Here is an 18,621-nt window from a genome sequence, read left to right on the forward strand (position 1 = left end):
TCCCAACCCTTTTCATTCTCACAAAGTACAACTCACTAAAAATGATAGTAAAATGTCAAGCCTATGAGTAACCATCCATTTTGCTAAACAATTAGGTACTAGTACCATCCCGCCAGGACATTAAAGGGGTAACAATACACACTTTTATACATGAGGTTTATGTAGAAGTTTACTCACAACGACTAACAACGAATAATTGTCAATTTGGGTACTTAGGATCTCTCGGTTAACACATCATAGGCTCATAGAATGCATACAACAAGTAGGATGTTCAAAACCATTTGGTACACACATAGCAAGCAAGGAAACAATAAGCAAATCAAGTGAAATCAAACTCCAAGAGATATATATATATATATATATATATATATATATATATATATATAATTTCAAATTCTAAGTAGGAAAAACATAACTCAATTGTAGAATCAAACATCAAGTGTAAAAATGATATAGGAACTTGTACTCCTAGAAAAATTACTACAGTCTAAAAGCTAGACTTGTAATACTTCCATTATTCTTCAAGAACAATTGATACCTCAAATGCCACCTAAGAGCATCATAAGATGTGTTAAAATCCTATTAAGTGGCCGATTAAGTCAATTACTAAGATCTTAATCCTAGAACTGAAATTATATTATTTCAAAACCTTCCTTATGTTAAAACATGAACGAAAGTGGAAACGATGAGTGATTGGGATGCCAAATGAAAAGGTTATCAATAAAACAAGTTTAGAGAAAAAGGGTGTTGGGGCAACATTTGAGACGCCAACTCAAAAGCCAAGGCATCCTACATGTCGTCTTAGACACCCACTAAGATGCAAACATGCATGATTTTTCTTTTTAGCATCAATTTTCCCCCTTTGATCCCAAGCTTTCCTAAGATTTATCAATGATTCATAATGAATTTACAACATCTAATAACATTATTTCATCTCATTAAAGTCATGTCTTATCTATGTATTAATGATTAAGTCATTTGGACATCATAAAAGCTTAGGAAAAACTCATGTAGACATCCAACATCTTCATTGCTCAATCAGCTCATAATAGTTTTTAAGTCCATCACCAAACATTTACATATCATCAATTAAGATTATTAAACTTCTAATAACCTCTTAGATATCTTATTAAACCTTGTAATTCCCAATTCCATTGGGTTCATGTGTTAGAATTGATTCTTTGAGTTAATGAACTCCAAATTCCATTTAACTTCTAAAACCATTTTTTCAAAAAAATCAATCATCAATAATACAACAAACAAATGATCTATGATATATTTCATTCTTTTAACAATCTAGTCATGAAGTTACTCATTCTAAATCTCATGAATGGACATTGGAACTCAAGGTCAAGCTTGAACACATAGAATTGGTCCAATCATGGAATATTATGGTGGTTGATTTCTAACATAAGATTTGTTCTAAAATCGTTGGAACTAAGTTAATTTGATTATCACAATCAATCAACACAAAATCATTAAGAGTCCACCATGTACGTAGCTTGTAAACTTCAATCTCTCACCATTCCCCATAACAATAAAATAAGGTTTGATTCTATGGAGATTAGGAGTTAAAATATAAGATACATCATTATAATCAACTAATAATACTCAATTAGAACCCTAGATAGTTCTAGATGAAGAAGGTGGAGAATTATAGCTTCTAAGATCAAGGGTGGGTTCTTATCTTCAGTTTTAGTTTGTTTCTCCACAAATTAACCTTGGATCTTATGTCGAGCACCAAATTCTCCAATGGAAGCTCTCCCCTTCTATAGTTTTGTTTCCCACACCCAAAATGCCGATTTCCTCTCCAGACGAGAAGAATAACTTCTAACTACTCCTAATCTATGCTCATATGACACAATTGACCCTTCACGCGTCAAATTCTTTCATATTTGACACCAATTCTATTAGTTACTTAATGAAATTTATTTATTTCACACAAAAGCCTTAGTTTTTCATCTTTCTAGCAATTGGATAAAATATATTCTATTTTTAGCCCTTAAGTTTGGATTTATGACGACTTTAGTCCCTCATATATTTTTCTCCATATTTAATGTCTAAATCATGTACTCTCATAATTATTATATGTTAACTATTCAAATTTCACATTATAAATTATTTTTATTACGTAGTTATATTTATTTAATTTATTTCCCCATTTTTTTTACTTTTCACTAAAAATAGCAAAATAATCTAGTCCAAATTTATGGATATTACAATGCCTAACTCTAGGGTTTAAGCACATCTACAACTTGATAAACTATTTACATGGAGTAACAATGCAAACAAAAACCAAAGAGACAATCAATTGGTTCACATGATCAGGATCATCGGCTACATCCACGGTGAACATCAGAGTATGTGTGTTGTTAAAATGTAAGGAGTATATATATATATATATATATATATATATATATATATATATATATATCCTCAAATTTTTATAATACACGTATTTATTCTAATATTTATGCACTGATTGCATATTAAACCTAAAATATCCTCCTATCTTTCTAGACAGTCAATCTTTTTGTGGATCCTCAATGATAAAGGTTAAAACAATATGTTTGCTTCATATTTGTTGGGATTCTAATAACGGATTTTGTGGGCATAATTTCAGAACATGCTCAAGTTTATGGCTCAAACATCCTATACCTTATTTTTCATAATTTGCTGACAACTCAAATACCATAAAACCTGCTATATATATTAATGTAACGTCCTAAATTTTCAACCCAAATTTTTGTTTTTTTTAAGTCAAACAAACATTTCAAATCCCATTCATAGGAAAATAAGTATATATATATATATATATATATATATATATATATATATATATATATATATATATATATATATATATATATATATATATATTCTTAGTTCAATAAACCGTAAAAAGATCATAGTATCAAAAGATAGTAAAAACAAAGTGTGAAATCTCCATAAATATAAATCTCAGCAAATCTGATGCAATCAAGCCACACCCTTTCCCTTGTTGCTGGAACAACTGAAACATTTTAAACTTAAATAGTAATCACAAAGCTTAGTGAGTTCCCCAAAATACCACATACCCATGTGAATGCTATGATCCAACTATATTCGTACACTCACTTCTACTGCAACAGTCCAACTACAATCTTTCCAACTGTGATCCAAACGTAGTCTTTCATATCGGTGTTATGATCAAACCATAGTTTTCCATACATGTGATATGGGCCAACCATAGTCTTTCATATAAGTGTTATGATCCAACCATATCCTTTCATGCAAAGTCACAAAGACAATCTAGCATACCATGACACCTAGTATCCTGCATAGTATAGTGAGAAGACCCACCTTAATCAAAAATTTGGAATCAACTACTCGGAGTCCAAGGAATCAACTACACGAACTGCTTAAACAATCATAGACCAAAAGTAAAACTGGTCAAAATTCAACGGTCAATGTTCAACGGCCTTCATGTCATGACCACCCACTAGTCACATCGCGAATGTTAGGTGACAAAATAGTCGTGGAACCCTCAAGGTCACACCGAGACCCAAAGTCTGTCACGTCGTGAATCACGGCTTAACGACCACCTTTTTCCCAAGGTCTTAATCCTTTAAGGTTTGAACTCTAACCTTCCAGATCTTATCAAAAGATGGTATTAAGGAGAAAGTTCCCAACTTTATCCATTTGCATGCCTTAAGCACCAAGATCTCTTAAAATTAGATCAAAAGGGACTAAAAATGAACTTATGACCTTGCATGGCACCAATGAAATTTCATTATTAATTCTAAGTGACAGAAAGGGTTCATAAGACACCAAGATGCAACTTTTGGGTCTGGAGTTTTCCAAACTCCACCCAAACAACAAGAAGGATCCAAAACCAAGCTAAATAATCTAGATCTATCATTTAAGAGATGGATCTTGAATATTCATAAGGGTTCAAAGCAAGGAAAGAAGGTTGATGCTTGTTGGATGAAATCAACTCAAGAACACAAAGGGAGGCTAGGGTTTGCAAGGAGGGACGTTCTCAGAGAATGGGGAATGCTAAATGAGGCAACCCTATAAGTTAGTGCCTAAAGGCCGAGAATTAGGGTTTCACCATTCAACAAGCCCGCATCGTGACATCTAAGTGTCACGCCGTGACTTTCATTTAAATGTCACGCAACGACCAGTCCCACTGTCGTGTCGCAAGCCTGCCAAAAACTCAAATTAAAATAACAACATAATTACATATCGAAAAACCGAGAAACGGGTTAAAAAGTTGTGTTAGTCTACCTTAAATTGAACAATTTCTCAGTAAAAAAATATGATAGTTTGGCAAGAACTTCTACCGAAATTTGACATCTTTGCAGGGCTTTCTTCTAAATTGTTATATTTTGGCAGGAGTTCCTGCTGTAACACCTGTTTTCCAAAATGGATCGGTTTAAGGCATTAAGGAGATAAAAGAATGGTTTTTAGGAAAAATCGGGTGTCACGACGTGACCGTAGGGAGGTCACGACGTGACGAGTTAAATGGGAAGAGCGTATTCGGGAAGGATTGTCATGACGTGACAAGATAGTGGTCACGTCATGAATATGGTTGCAGCCCAAGCCCACAAATTTTAGGGTCTCTTCTATATTTAAAGCCATTAAATCACGTCCTAGGGTATCCTCTTCATCCTTCATCCCCTTCCAAATGAAACCCTAGCCTCTATTGATGAATCCTTAAGCTTTTGGTGATGTTTTAGTGACTTGAAGAAGATGGGATCATCCTTGGTGCTTAGATCTAGCTTGCAAGCCTCATTTTCATCTTCTAGAAACTTCTCTGGGCCCTTGTGAGTATTCAAGTTTCAATATTTATGATTCCTTGTTGCTAGATCTAGATTTTTATGCATTATTATCCATATTTAGGTTAGTTGGAGTGTTGGGATTCCAAAAAGTTGGCAACTTTATGGGTCCTTTGTGTTTCTTGATGGTTAGTTGTGCTATATTTGATGTTTGGTGAAGTTTGAACTCATGCTTGATGGTCTTTCCCTATATTTTCTTCATGAGTGACCTAATCGAGCTCAAGACTTGAATTGAACATGTAAGACGTTAAAGTATCAATTTTATGGCTTGTGGGGTGTAAGGAAGCCTTCTAGAGGATTTGAGTGTGTGGATTAATGGATTAAGGGCTTAATCCATTAAGCTGCCCATTAGCCATTTTTCACAACGTGACGAACTGCTTGTCACGTCGTGACAGTTGAAAAGCTCGCGACTATTTTTTCTTTAGTTAGCCACGACATGACCAAGATCATGTCACTTCGTGGAGATTCGTTGACCTGTTGACCGTTAACTTTTTGACCAATTTGTCTTTGGGTAAAATTTGAAGGAATTGGGTTTTTGATTTAGGTTCTTCCGTGTTTTTAGTGCTAGTAGGTTCGTGGGAGCAATCGGTGCAGAAAGTGAGCGTTTCGCGGTGTTTCTTGGGTCTCCGATTTAGGTGAGTTTCCTCACTATACTCATGGGTTGAAGACAACAATGTCGACCCACAAGATTGTATTATGTAGCCTTGCATGTTTCAGTATATATCCTTGTGTGTTAGGATGTAGGAGTAGTGGTATGCTGGTTAGAGTATCAATAGGTTGGTTATCGTCTAGTGGAGTGTCCTAGGGGTTGTATGTAGTCACGTAGGATAGCCTGAGAACTCTTGATCTAGGCTTTCTTGCATATTCCTTGTTTGGTTGTGGCTCTAGAGTGGGATCACCTGTTCAAATGTCTATCTCACATCTGGTTACATATAGTTATGTATTCCTTGGAGATTTTCCGGTAGTCGCATAGTGTGCTGGAAGAGGCATAGAATGCAGTAGTGAGATGTTAAACGGGTAGACTTGTGTAGTTAGTTGTTTGTGTTTATGTGTTACTTGATTGCTTGTTTGATTATATATATGTCGACATTTTGTGGTAGGTCAGGTTGAGGCGGTCCTGCTTTGTGTTGTAAGCCAAGATATCAGGTGCGGGCCAGTCGTAAGCTGTAGGCACGAGAGGGGAGCCATTTATGGGTTTGGGGCTCAGGGGAGCAGTTGGGTTGAAGCGGCAGGCCAACATACCCAGGGAAATCCAGTCTTTATGGTTGTGGGCCCGGGGGCAATCCAGTCTTTGTGACTGTAGGCCCGGTATGCATACTTTGTATGTGTTTGTGATGTATGGTATTTGGGGGGAACTCACTAAGCTTCATACTTACCTAGTTGTTTATAATTTTTTCAGGTACCATTGATGTATGTGGGAAGGCGAAGGCGTGACTGTACACACTCCTCAGCAACATTGGGGGTTCTGCGGTTACCATATCACTCTGTTTTCAAACAAATGTATTTTTAAACAAATGATTTTCTCAACTTGGATTAATAAATGTGAAGTTTTATCGTAATTAAAAATGGAATTTTGGTTGTGGAAATTGGACATTACACCTGCCAATATGACTCATGCCAAATTGTTATATTTTAGCAGGAGTCCTACTAAAACATATAGACTTAAAAACAATACATTTAAATATGAATTTTGAACCCAAATCTGGGTTTGCTTATATCTAAGTGTTTGACCATACCTTGAGAGAATTTATGTTTGGATTTTTTTTAAATGAAGTAAAAATATGATATTTTATGTTTGTTTAGGCAAATTTGTGGGTGCTAGGGTGTGTTTGGGAATTATGATTGTTTTTCAATGAAATTATTGATTTTTTGAAAAATTAGAAATTTTTGGCTGAAAATAGTTTTTTTTCATAAGAAGTTAGTATTTAACAAACACGTTTTTAACTTATTGATTTTCTGAAAAGAAAATAAGTTAATAAATTATTTTTAAAATCATTTCCAAACACCCCTAGTAATTTTGTTGGGTTCTATTCATTTTGTTGAGTCCCTTCGAAAATATGAATACAACCTTTGCAAGAACCTTACAAAGATAGTGGATTATATTTTTCCTCTAATATATATCATTTTACAAATTACAACCTAAATCTAAGCATTTTGAAAAAATAATAAAAAAACATTACAATGTTTGTGAAACCTAAAGCAAAACTTGCTTCTCAAAAATTTGATAAAAAAAAACTATTATATTACTTTTAGTAAGATTTTAGTAAGAAGTGACTTAACAAAATTAAAGTTGTTTTGTAAAAATAAATTAGGATAATTATTTGAAAATGTAACGTACTTTAACTTTTGGTCACTAAATTATTTTTCGTATTTTATTAACTTTTGAACTTGTTGAAACGTGTATATTATACCAGTATGGCCGGTAATAGTGGGTTTTGTCAGTTTCCGACGTTGTTTCCGGCAAAAACATGAGTTTTCCGGTCATCTTCTCCGGTCAAACTCGATTTTCCGGCATTATTTCCTCCAAATACGATTTTGTTCCAGATTAGTGGTGTTTTTGCTCATCAATCTCTAGAACTCAGAAATCATGTTCATCCTTTTGACCCAAAAATTCTTCAACCCAGAAATCATTCAACCACTTCAACTCAGAAAATGAGTTTTAGAGTCAAGCTAGATAAAATCATAAATCAAGTTTTGAAGAACACATCCATGGCAGATCGGAAATCCATTTTCGAGAAGGAACACACTCCGATTTCAAAATGAGTTTCAATGTGTATTCTTGATCTGAAACATGAAAATCAAATCAAGTTCATTCATCAAAAACCCAAAAATCCCAAAGTTCGATTTCTTGTATGAACTCCATTTCAGATTCATCATCAAAAAACAAATCCTAGATTTCTTATATGAACTCCATTTCAGATTCAAGTTCATGTGTGTGTGTTTTTAAATTTGAGTTATGGGTTCATAAATCGAAACAAAATATGCCATAAATCAAAATGAAACCTAGAAGGATGTTTTTTGAACATGAACCCAAATGTACATATGTGTAAGATTTCACTATTTGCTAGATCGTTCATGGATGATTTGTTTGAGGATGTTTTTTTTGAGTTCTGGGGTTTTATTCTTCGAAAAACCGAAGTTTTGCTCAAGAAATTGTTTCAGATTTGCTTAAGAAGGCCATAACCGGAGGTTGAAGACGATGAACAGTAACCTGATGTGTATGTATGTATGTGTTCATCGCAGATCAAAGATCTGATGTATGTTTTGGAGCTCATGAGGAAAGAGAATGAGAGAATAGACCGGAGTTCTTGACCATTTTGGGTATTCACAGAGATGTCGGAAATAACGCCGGAAAATCAAATTTGACCGGAGAAGATGATCAGAAAATTCATGTTTGGCTGGAAACAACGTCGAGAACTGGCAAAACTCATTATTACCGGTCATATTGGTATAATGTATATATTTCAACAAGTTCAAAATTTAATAAAAACACGAAAATTAATTTAATGACCATATATGACCAAAAGCTAAAATCAAGGTTCTAAATAACGTAAGGCGTGACTTAACGGCAATGTTAAGCCTCAAACTTTTCCAAGCCTTGGCGAGCCACGTCGTTTGTAAGGCGTGACTTAAGGCGATAATTTTGTATATAATTCATATTTTTATATGTATTTTCTACTATTATTCATTTTTATACACTGGTCGCCGCCTCCGCCATCAACAACCACAAAGAACACCGCCGTCGAAAAGCCGGAGTGATTGGGTCTCCTAAATGCATTTTTCATCATCAATTGCTCTTTCTACCATACCTCAACCGCTTCTCCAATGCTATTCAATACTTTACGAACTTCTTTCCACTGCTTTCTCTCTCTACACCACTCCTTTTCCTTCACTCGACCTTCTTACTCCAATATTTTCAGTCGCTCGCTCTCAGTAGCTACTGCATCAGGTAAGCTAATCTTGCACACCAAAACCACTACCCCATTTGATTAATTTGTTTTTCAGTTCCAAATCATGTTATATATGTACCGAAAACATATCTGAATTACATTTTTTTAAAGTGATTATTGCGATTTAAAGAACGACAATTAATAATTCAACCATCATTAGGAAAAATGAAAATCATAATCACTATCATCTAAGATTGCAGAATCCAGTGTTTATGATATGAGTATACTAATTGGGACATACTTTTTTATAGCAAACATGGAGTCCCAACGACCTGTTGTACTAGTTTTAAGTGGAAAATCCGAAAGCGAGAAGGAATTTGCAAGGTCTTTGAAAGAAAATTCAACCCTTAAAATCACAGATGATGTAAAGTTCCAGACCTATTTGCACTCTGAGATGGAAACGCAATCAGAAAAAGACGAATTCAACATCGATACTTACATGGATGCTCTTGAAACTAAATGTTTCGGAAGATTTATTCTTTGGTCTCCACGATTACCCTCTACTCAAGACATTGTCAGCCTGTAAGTGCAAGAAGCTTTAGAAATTCATATCATTTGTATTCTAATTCAGTCATTGAATCATTTAGGGTTTATGCAGCAACTTCTTTGAGCTTCCAATTGGTTCTGTATGCATCGCAGATCTTCAATTCAAAGGACGAGGTATCAATCAAATGATTCAAATCTATAAAATCATTTATCGGAAATTCAACAATTATAATTTTAGGGCGTTCACACAATACATGGGAATCTCCAAAGGGAAGCCTTCTTTTATCATTTACAATGCAAATGGAAAATGGACATGTGGTTCCTCTTGTGCAATATGTTGTGTGTCTTGCTATGACTGAAGCAATTAAGAATCTTTCTATAAGAAATGTAAGCTAAAATAACATAATTTCTAAACATGGATTTGTCATTTTATAACATTAACAAGTGTTTTGTAATATTAATTTCAGGGTATTCCTCCTCTTGATGTTAGAATAAAATGGCCAAATGATCTTTACTTCAATGGGCTTAAAGTGGGAGGAATTTTGTGTGGATCAACATATCAATCCAAGATATTCAATATTAGTGTTGGTAATTGATAAACTTCATCTTTGCATTTAATTGTTGTTTAAAAAGCTTCAATTTTATTTTTTTAAATTGTTAAAATTTTCAATTGCAGGAGTAGGATTGAATGTTGATAATGATAAGCCAACAACATCCTTGAATTCAGAGCTCCAAAAATTAAATTCTGATTACAAATTACAAAGAGAAGATATTACATCAACTTTCTTTGATAAATTCGAGCATTTCTTCCATATTTTGATACACCAAGGTGAGTATTAATTTATTTTTATATTTTTTAAAAAAGTATAATTCATGGTTTTTTTTTTTTTTAATTTAAAATGCAGGATTCCAACCCCTTGAGGAGCTATATTACAAGACATGGCTCCATAGGTATATTAGTTATTGTTCATCATTCATCTTGTTAAAAAGGGTAAAAAAGTAATTTCCGTTATTATGGATTTAATTTGTGCAGTGGGCAGAGGATTATTGTTCAAGAAAAAAACCAAGAACAAGATTTGCCAACAGAAAATGTAGTCACTGTTCAGGTGAGCAAATCAAGAATTGTTAAATGACATTTTTTCTAATTTTTATTTATTAAAATAGTGTTATAAAATATATCAATAAACATACTTGGAGTCTTGATAATTTGAGTTGTTAATTTCAGGGGTTAACATCTTCAGGATACTTATTGGCCATTGCTGATAATGGTGAAAGATGTGAGCTTCATCCAGATGGAAATAGGTATCAAAATTGTTACTTTTTTTTTAACTCTAAATTTATTTTTAATAAGAATTGTTACTTTTGAAGTATATGAAACTGAAAATAAACTAAAAAGATTCATGTGGTATTATATACAGTTTTGATTTCTTCAAAGGACTAGTGAGGAGTAAGCTTGCCTGAGAAACAAACATCTTTTTTTTTTTTTTTTTTGTAATTTTCATGAGTTGTATTTTAAAAGATTAATATATTAGCATACAATAAGAGTGATTGGTGGATGCTACACATAGTTATATCTTTAGATTGACATTGAAGAAAAAAATATTGTCTGTGGTGTAAGATTTAGTTTTGCGTTATGTAAAGAGTGTTTATGAATTAATTTGCATGTTCTGATATATGGGGTGAAGTGTGAAGATTTTTATGGTAATCTTTCTTTTCTTGATATTTCGTAATGTACAAGATGTGGAATATTATATACAATAAATAGCTATCTAACTAAATCCCATTATTTATGGGATCATGTCTATCCTAACTACATATTTATCCATAATCGATGGTATCCTTATCCAATCAAATCCTAATAAAATCAAATCAAATCAAAATTTATATAACAATTTACATTAGAACTTTTATCTTTCTACACCCTTTAAGCTTGGTAGTATATGTTATAAAAACGATTTATGGATATGTTTTGGCAAAATGGATGTACCTTTTATTTGTGTAAAAATGTTTGGAAAAAAATAGTCCAAGCTTTTGAAATATGTGAAATGAATTGAAACAAAAAAAAGCTAAAAGCATTTGAAGTAGTTTTTGGATTATAAGTTTTTTGTTTAAATTTCTTAGAAGATAAAAACTAAAAGCTCTCAAAAGTTTGTTAGATGAATATACCAAAATCATCAAAACTATTTTTAGGAAGAGGTTTGGTGTAATATCAACTTCTGTTAAGCCCTACATCAAATTTTGTCTCGAGGATAATACTTGCAACTCTAGAAGCAAATCTTAGATTACAAAATTACAATATCTATATTACAACCGATTACATCCACCGTTTACATAGTATTGTAAGATATTATAAAGGTACTGCGACAATAAAGGCTCATAAGTTTGTTGTATTTCATAAATAATTGTTTACATAGTATTGTAAGATATTATAAAGGTACTGCGACAATAAAGGCTCATAAGTTTGTTGTATTTCATAAATAATTGTTCAGACTGACCATATATTATTTTTTTCATTTGGACTAACTATGGGTACTTTTCCACCACAAATTATTAATGTCCATCATGTTTTTCAAGCATAATATCCATTAGTTTATGAAATTTTGTTAATAACAATGACTTTAACTCTAGGGACCATTTATGTAAATTACCTTTAACTTTAGGGACTATTTCTATAAATTACCTTTTGAAATCATATGCGAGTTAAATTGAAGAGACATCGATCTTAGTAACATGCATCTTCAGATATCCATGTCCGTAATAATAATGAATTGTCTCTTCAGATATCAATTGAGATATGGATATCTCTTGAGCTCAAAAGACAACACTTTCCACATCATCAATATTTTTAGTTTTAAATTGTTGATAGCAGGTAATGTGGATTAAAAGTGGATAAACATAGCATGTTTATAGAAGTCTAAAATGATTACTATAAGTTTATACATCATATCATTTATAAGCCTAAAATGGGAACATTACTATAAGTTTATACATCATATCATTTATCATCATTATTGAGCTCACTTTTATAAGTTTCAAATTTACTCTTTTTCATTTGCTCTTCGAAATGCCATTAAACATAGCATGTTTATAGAAGTCTAAAGCAGGCAACATTACTATAAGTTTATACATCATAGCATCACAAAACAAGAAGAAAAAAAGCAACATTTGAGCTTGCGATAACGGCTTTTGAATTAAATTAAGATCCATCATTGTTCCTAAAACATCAATCAAGTAAGGTTAGGTGAACCCAAAGGTACACATCTAGAAAACAACACATGTTACTCTACCTAAAATATATAAGTTCCTAAACAACATCGACTTCAAATCATATTCAAAGCAAACTCACTTGCACAAATACCTAATACACACATGTATTTTAACTATACGTATCAGATCGATTGTGTACACAATCGATCTGATACATACATACAATGCGCCTGATACATATAAGTAAATATATCAGGCGCATTGATTTGATAGATGATACTTATCAAGCCCACATCCTTTTCTTGGTTTCTTTCTCTTTGAATCCATGAGGCAAAGTCCTTCGGGATGATGAAGTTGGTTTATTCACCATCCTTGTTGGAGGTCGTGGGACCTCTGATTTCCTTCCCACTTTTTCAGTATTACAATAAGTTGATGGAGTGACAATATTTTCCACGTCACTATTTCTTGACAACCTTTTCTTTTTTATATCACTACCCACAAAATCATTTCTTCTTGGCAAACTTGGCCTCTTGCAACTAGGCATCTTTTGAGTGTTCATAATATTACTACTCTTTAAAATACGTTCTTCCATCTCGTTTTTTAATTCATCTTGCTCTTTAAGCTTCTCTTCAAGCTCCTTAATCTGCAATTATAAAACATGTTACATTTTTGGTCCTTGGGTATAGTTTATTTTTGCAATTTTGGTCCTTACATGAGGTATTTTTTAACATTTTTGGTCCATGTTCCAAATAAATCGACTACTTTTGGTCCTTGAGTATAGCTGGTTTTTTCAATTTGTGTCCCAAAAACATAAAACAGGGACCAAAAATGTTACAAAACCTCAAATAAGGACCAAAATTGCAAAAATCATATACTCAAGGACCAAAAGTGTAAAGTTTTTTTTGAGAGTTTTATGATTTTTGGTGATTAAACTTTTTTTGACCTTGTGATGGAGCAAGATGGAATCGGAATCCTGTTTTTGTTCTTTCCACTTCTTTTCAAGTTCATCAATCTGAAAAGTAAAATAAAACACAAAGAATATAAAATAAAACTTTTTTTTTATCACCCATTTAAGTGAAATATATTGTTAGGGGTTGTGATTTCTAATGACCTTTTCTTGAAGGGTGTTGGAGTAAGATTTTGATTCTTGAACTTGTGTTTGCAACTTGTCTTCAAGGTCTCTAACCTGCTTTTTAAATTCTCATTTGATTAGTATCCCTAAAATTAATTTTATGAGAAGGAAAAACAAAATAGAAAAAATAAATGTCACATTATACCTTATGTTGATAAGTTATTGAATTTGAATGTTCCCGCTCTCCAAATTTGCTTTCAAGCTCCTTAACCTTTATAGCAGACAAAACCTGACATCAGAACAGACAGAACAGATCAGAACAGGATAATCATGTACCACCTTTTGTTGGAGGACATCATTGGATTCCTCTTTCGCCTTCAATTTCTCAGAAAGATTTAGAACTTTTTTTTCTGATTGAGATTGCAATCCAATTTTCATCTCCAATTTTCCCTCAAGCTCCTTTATCTTTTCCAACTGGTTTTTATATGTCTGATCTTTTCCTCTAACTTTTGTTTCAACATTTTGCAAGCTTTCTTCTAGTTTCCTCAACGATTCATCTTTCAAATGTGATTCTTGCTTCGTTTTATCAAGCTTCATGATCAAAATCAAGAATGTCAAAATACTATAAAACACTCATAACACATAAACAAATGTAACACATATTGATGATTGATTTACATTTACTTACCATTGTTTTAAGTTTTTGAAGCTCACTTGTATCAATTTGCTTTCGAGCTTGACCTAATTCAACCCCTCTCACCCTTGTTGCAAAGTTTAAGGAACTTAATGTTTCACTCAAGTCCTTCTCCGAGGGACTAATTTGGACAAACATCAATGTTTTCGAGTCCCCTCCTGCAAAAACCAAGGGCATTCACGTCTTTTTGCAATTTTGTCCCACATCTGTCATAAGCATAGAAGAAATTGAATTGTACCTAAGGAATCTTGAAGTAAATGTGTCAACTTGGAATTCCTGGATGAAAGGGAAAAAGAAAGATTTAACTTTTTTATAATATGAATTTCTTTGTTAAAAAAGAAAGAAAGTAAACCAACCTATATGGAATATGATTGGTCTTATTTGCTAAAGAAGATATGACATCTCCAAGAGCTGAAAGGGATCTATTAATATTTTGTGCTTCCTTAAGCCTATCACCTTGAGCATCAGTCTTTCCAATCCTTTCACTTCCAGCCAAATCCACCAGCCATAACTTGCTTTTTGTACACTCTCCATTCAACAAGTTCTTTGCTCTTACCACAATACAAAGCATGCTAAAAAAAAGTCAAAATTAATAAACCATCACAAAGAGCATGTAAATCAGAGATATAAAAATTAGATCCTTGTTTACCAATGAGAACGACTGCTACGTTCATTTACATTATTCGATCCAACAACTCTAGCACTGCTTCCTGTTTGCAGAACATTCCATACTTCCTTTACATCTTCAACTTTCGCTTCTATCAATCCAGGAATATGATGAAAACCTTCAGAAGCTTGCTTTATCTCCAACCTAAATTTCCAAAACTAAATAAGTAACTGAATCCAAGTAGTTATGTTCATAAATTATCAAAGATTGGATAATGATTTTACTTTTTTGAAGTTGTTGATGGAGGTGCAAGAAGATCGCGAATCTGTTCATTATAAACTTCAAGAACACTAACTGATATGTTATACGTAAACGTATCGCTCCTTTCGTTAGAAATTTTAAACAACTCTGCAAGTGTCCGGTAATTGACGCCGCGGTTGCCGGAAGTGCCCTCCATGGTGAACGTCTTCCCTGTTCCGGTTTGTCCGTACGCAAATATGCATACGTTGTATCCGTCCAAAACGGAAGTTACAAGTGGTGAAGCTTGCGCGAAAACGTCATCTGGTTAAGGTACAAAAACGAAATTGAATGGAAATTCAAAATCATTGAATTAATTTGTTATCTAATTAGGTTTTTGAGTAAACGAACCTTGATTGTCTTTTGGTGTGAAAACGCAATCGAATTTGAAGGTCTTCTTTGTGGATGTCGAACCAGTGGTTAAAACTCCGAGAACTCCATCTGAAGCTGTATTGAAGTCTACAACCGTTGAACAACCCGACGAAGCTTCCGATTTGTTTAATGGACGACATCGGCAAAAAACTCTTATGTTTCCTAAAAGGAATTGAAGAAATCAGTATGCGATAGTATGGTATTTGTAAATTACAGTCGTATTTGGTGAGAAATTCATATAAACTTCTATAAATCTGTTAGTGAAGCCCGATAAGAAGCATACCAAAACCATTTGAGATCTAGAGAGAGAGACGAATGTGTATTGATGAACACAATGTTATTGTGGTGTACCTTTTGCATCTTCAACTTGATTATGAAGCTTTCTTCTTTTCGCTTGTTCTTCACTGTACTTCACTTTAAGATCCTCACACATGGAAACTGCAAATGACACAATATTAATGCAAGAAATATCAATGTACTTCCATTGATTTGTTTAGTAGGATGCTATAATAAACAAATAAATGAAAATATGTTGCTATTTCTTGCACTTTGAGAAACCTACCCAAAGATTGAACTGCAGAAACCATATTTGCTAGATCAGGAACTGAGTCAACACATTCGTGTGCTTCAAGAGACAACTTAGCATGATCTTGCTTCAACACCTAAATAGGATAATGATCATAAAGATTTTGTGAAAAAGATTTTACTAAAATTAAAGAATCTAGTTTTAATGATAAATATTGCAAAGGTTAAGGTAGTTAGTTGATTACAGTTATTTTGTCTGATAACTCTTTGACTGCTGTTGACCAAATCTTCTTGTCGTGCTCATATCTACTTGATATATCCTTTATCTTTTCAGATTGTTTTTCCATCGTTTGATCTGATAGAAAATTGAGTAAGTTACAAAATGGTCCCTGAGTATTGCTGTTTTACAATTTTGGTCCCAAAAAGTTCTTTAATCGTTAGGAAAATTCAAAATAAGGACCAAAATTACTAGAAAAGACTTTTTGGGACCAAAATTGCAAAATACAAGGATACCCGGGAAGACATTTAAAATATCAAAAAAGAATTCTAGTTTTTATATATATAAAAAAAAAGTAAAAACATTTTAGATAAAATCTTACCAAAAGTGCATGACTCAAAGAACTTATTATCAAGTTCCATTCGAACCTTCTCCAGTTGCTCATTTGTTGCAGTTAAATCCATCCAAGCTTGATAACATTCTTCACTCTTGTTTTGGCATTGACTAGTCAACTCTTGTATCCTCTTTTCATATTTTTCTACTGATTCTTTTCGCATCCTTTTTTTCTATAATATTAGAAATCATTAATAAGAATTAACAACCATAATTATTCACATGCATTGTATTTGTACCTGAGCTGAATGGACTTCTATCTCAGTAGCACAGTTTTGACATCTTAGAAATTCATGTTTCACATCAGAATCTGGAATTGAAACAACATAAAATCAAGATTTAAATGTTACATTTATGCTACTTCAAAAGACAAACTTTAGCTATACCTTGTAATTTAGGTGCTCTTCTAATGCAGATACCACTAACTAAAGGACTACCAATTATGCCTTCAAATCGAATTACAATTGCTTCATTGTTCTTAACAGAAACTCTTAAGTCAACCAGCTGCAAAGGCTTATTAGCTCCAACCACAGAGAAGATGTCAAAATCTGAGAGAACCTGTTAAAAAAATGAAAAATAAAAGTTTGAGAATTGTAATTGAAAGCTTTTCTAATAAATTATTGAGATTTCGAGTTGAAGAAAAGGGTATTTGATTATTGAACTTGCCTTTTCATCCTGCAAGAATACATTGAACACTCTCATCCCTTTAGGACCAAATGTGTTTATCATTTCAACAAAGTGAAGATCAATGTAGTAATATCCCTCAGTTAGATTGTTAAATCGGTAATGGAAGTTTCCTAATCTTGCTGTGTGATAAATGAAGAGAAAATCACCACCATCAGTCATACACTCGTTAGTTTGAAATGTATCTCCTCCTTCAAAGAAGTTATCAGCCTCAAACTTTATATCTGAATCAGATTCAATCATGGTTTCTGCTCCAGCATTTACGAACATCACAAGGTCTGGAGGAAAAATAATCTAAAGAATCAGTAATGTAACAGTTCTGAATCATGTACAGCGTTCGAAATGAAAGAAAAAGATGGAACTGAAACTCGAAATGAACATAATAACTTGTTCTAATCATACACGAGGAAGAATAGATCGTAAATTTGAAATTACACCTATGTGAAATTCGAAAATTAGTCGAAATCACTAACCTGTACTGTCTGACCTCATAAATCCATTTGGAATTAGCTTGGAGCTTGAATCACAAACCATGTGATCGAAGGATAGGTCGTCATCTTCGTCCATCGAAGAAACTGCACTCATCTTTTTCTCCCAGTCAAAAACACCACCAGCCTGAAGCAGGTCAGTAATAATCGGGGTTCCTTTGTCGCCTTCATGCGTGTAATCACTCTGCGAACTAAAGGGGTTTTGTGAATCAAAATCACAACTAGATGCTTTACGCTTCCGGTTTCCCTCAACTTCTAAAGCTGCGATACTTTCTTGGGCCGAATATTCAGAGATTTGAGGTTCGTCGTCTTCGTTGGATGTTTCAGACATCATTGTTGCACCTTCCATTCAATAGGAATTTGTAATCTGGGTAAAAAACCTAAATTGAAGAGATGCTGTTTTAGAGGCGTGAGGTGCAACTCTTTTTGGTTTGAGCCTTTTGAATTTGAAATTTTGGGGGTGGGGAATTTCGGACATCATTGTTTTACCAATATTTGATGACATCATTGTTTTACCTTTGCATTGGTTTAGGAATAAATGTTCTTTGTTATGGACTTTTAAAAAGGGAAAACCCGGAAAAACCCAACGTATTTTCATCAAATGCTTAAAAAAACCATTATATTATTTTTTAGTACACTAAACCCTTATATTTTCTAAAAATCTTATTTAAGGTTTTCTAACCTCAAAAAAACCTAATCTATTTTCATGAAAGGATTCAAAAAACCATTATATTACTTTTTTTAGTGTATTTAGACCCTCATATTTTTTTAAAATTTTTTTAATCAATGAATTGTAACAATAGAAACGT

General features: G+C 33.1%; 2 protein-coding genes across 3 annotated transcripts; one reads left to right on the forward strand and one right to left on the reverse strand.

Annotated features, from left to right (window-relative positions):
- The first annotated feature begins 8,512 nt into the window (after positions 1 to 8,512).
- On the forward strand, positions 8,513 to 10,929 carry LOC145166572 (biotin--protein ligase 1, chloroplastic-like). 2 transcript variants are annotated; one of them, XM_079085577.1, is made up of 10 exons: positions 8,513 to 8,769; positions 9,022 to 9,292; positions 9,369 to 9,430; positions 9,495 to 9,643; positions 9,724 to 9,844; positions 9,933 to 10,085; positions 10,162 to 10,207; positions 10,290 to 10,362; positions 10,482 to 10,558; positions 10,675 to 10,929. In XM_079085577.1, the coding sequence occupies exons 1-10, from the start codon at positions 8,646 to 8,648 to the stop codon at positions 10,715 to 10,717; spliced, it is 1,119 nt and encodes a 372-aa protein (XP_078941703.1). In that variant the 5' UTR covers positions 8,513 to 8,645; the 3' UTR covers positions 10,718 to 10,929. The 2 variants fall into 2 exon arrangements, with proteins under 2 accessions (XP_078941703.1, XP_078941704.1); XM_079085578.1 differs by lacking the exon at positions 8,513 to 8,769 and having other exon boundaries at positions 9,086 to 9,292; positions 9,358 to 9,430.
- Positions 10,930 to 12,427: 1,498 nt separating this feature from the next.
- LOC145166573 (kinesin-like protein KIN-14R) lies at positions 12,428 to 18,293 on the reverse strand. The gene is made up of 19 exons (XM_079085579.1): positions 17,798 to 18,293; positions 17,307 to 17,602; positions 17,027 to 17,198; positions 16,880 to 16,950; positions 16,630 to 16,813; positions 16,276 to 16,385; positions 16,068 to 16,167; positions 15,857 to 15,943; positions 15,485 to 15,667; positions 15,121 to 15,397; positions 14,879 to 15,040; positions 14,586 to 14,801; positions 14,468 to 14,505; positions 14,224 to 14,387; positions 13,875 to 14,126; positions 13,741 to 13,806; positions 13,575 to 13,649; positions 13,407 to 13,475; positions 12,428 to 13,106 (listed from the first exon to the last, which is right to left on the reverse strand). The coding sequence occupies exons 1-19, from the start codon at positions 18,159 to 18,161 to the stop codon at positions 12,747 to 12,749; spliced, it is 3,246 nt and encodes a 1,081-aa protein (XP_078941705.1). The 5' UTR covers positions 18,162 to 18,293; the 3' UTR covers positions 12,428 to 12,746.
- Between the last annotated feature and the right edge of the window lie 328 nt (positions 18,294 to 18,621).

The sequence above is a fragment of the Lactuca virosa genome, chromosome 3 (assembly GCF_052849685.1).
Source record: "Lactuca virosa cultivar CGN04683 chromosome 3, Lactuca_virosa_CGN04683_v6, whole genome shotgun sequence".
NCBI classification, from domain to species: domain Eukaryota; kingdom Viridiplantae; phylum Streptophyta; class Magnoliopsida; order Asterales; family Asteraceae; genus Lactuca; species Lactuca virosa.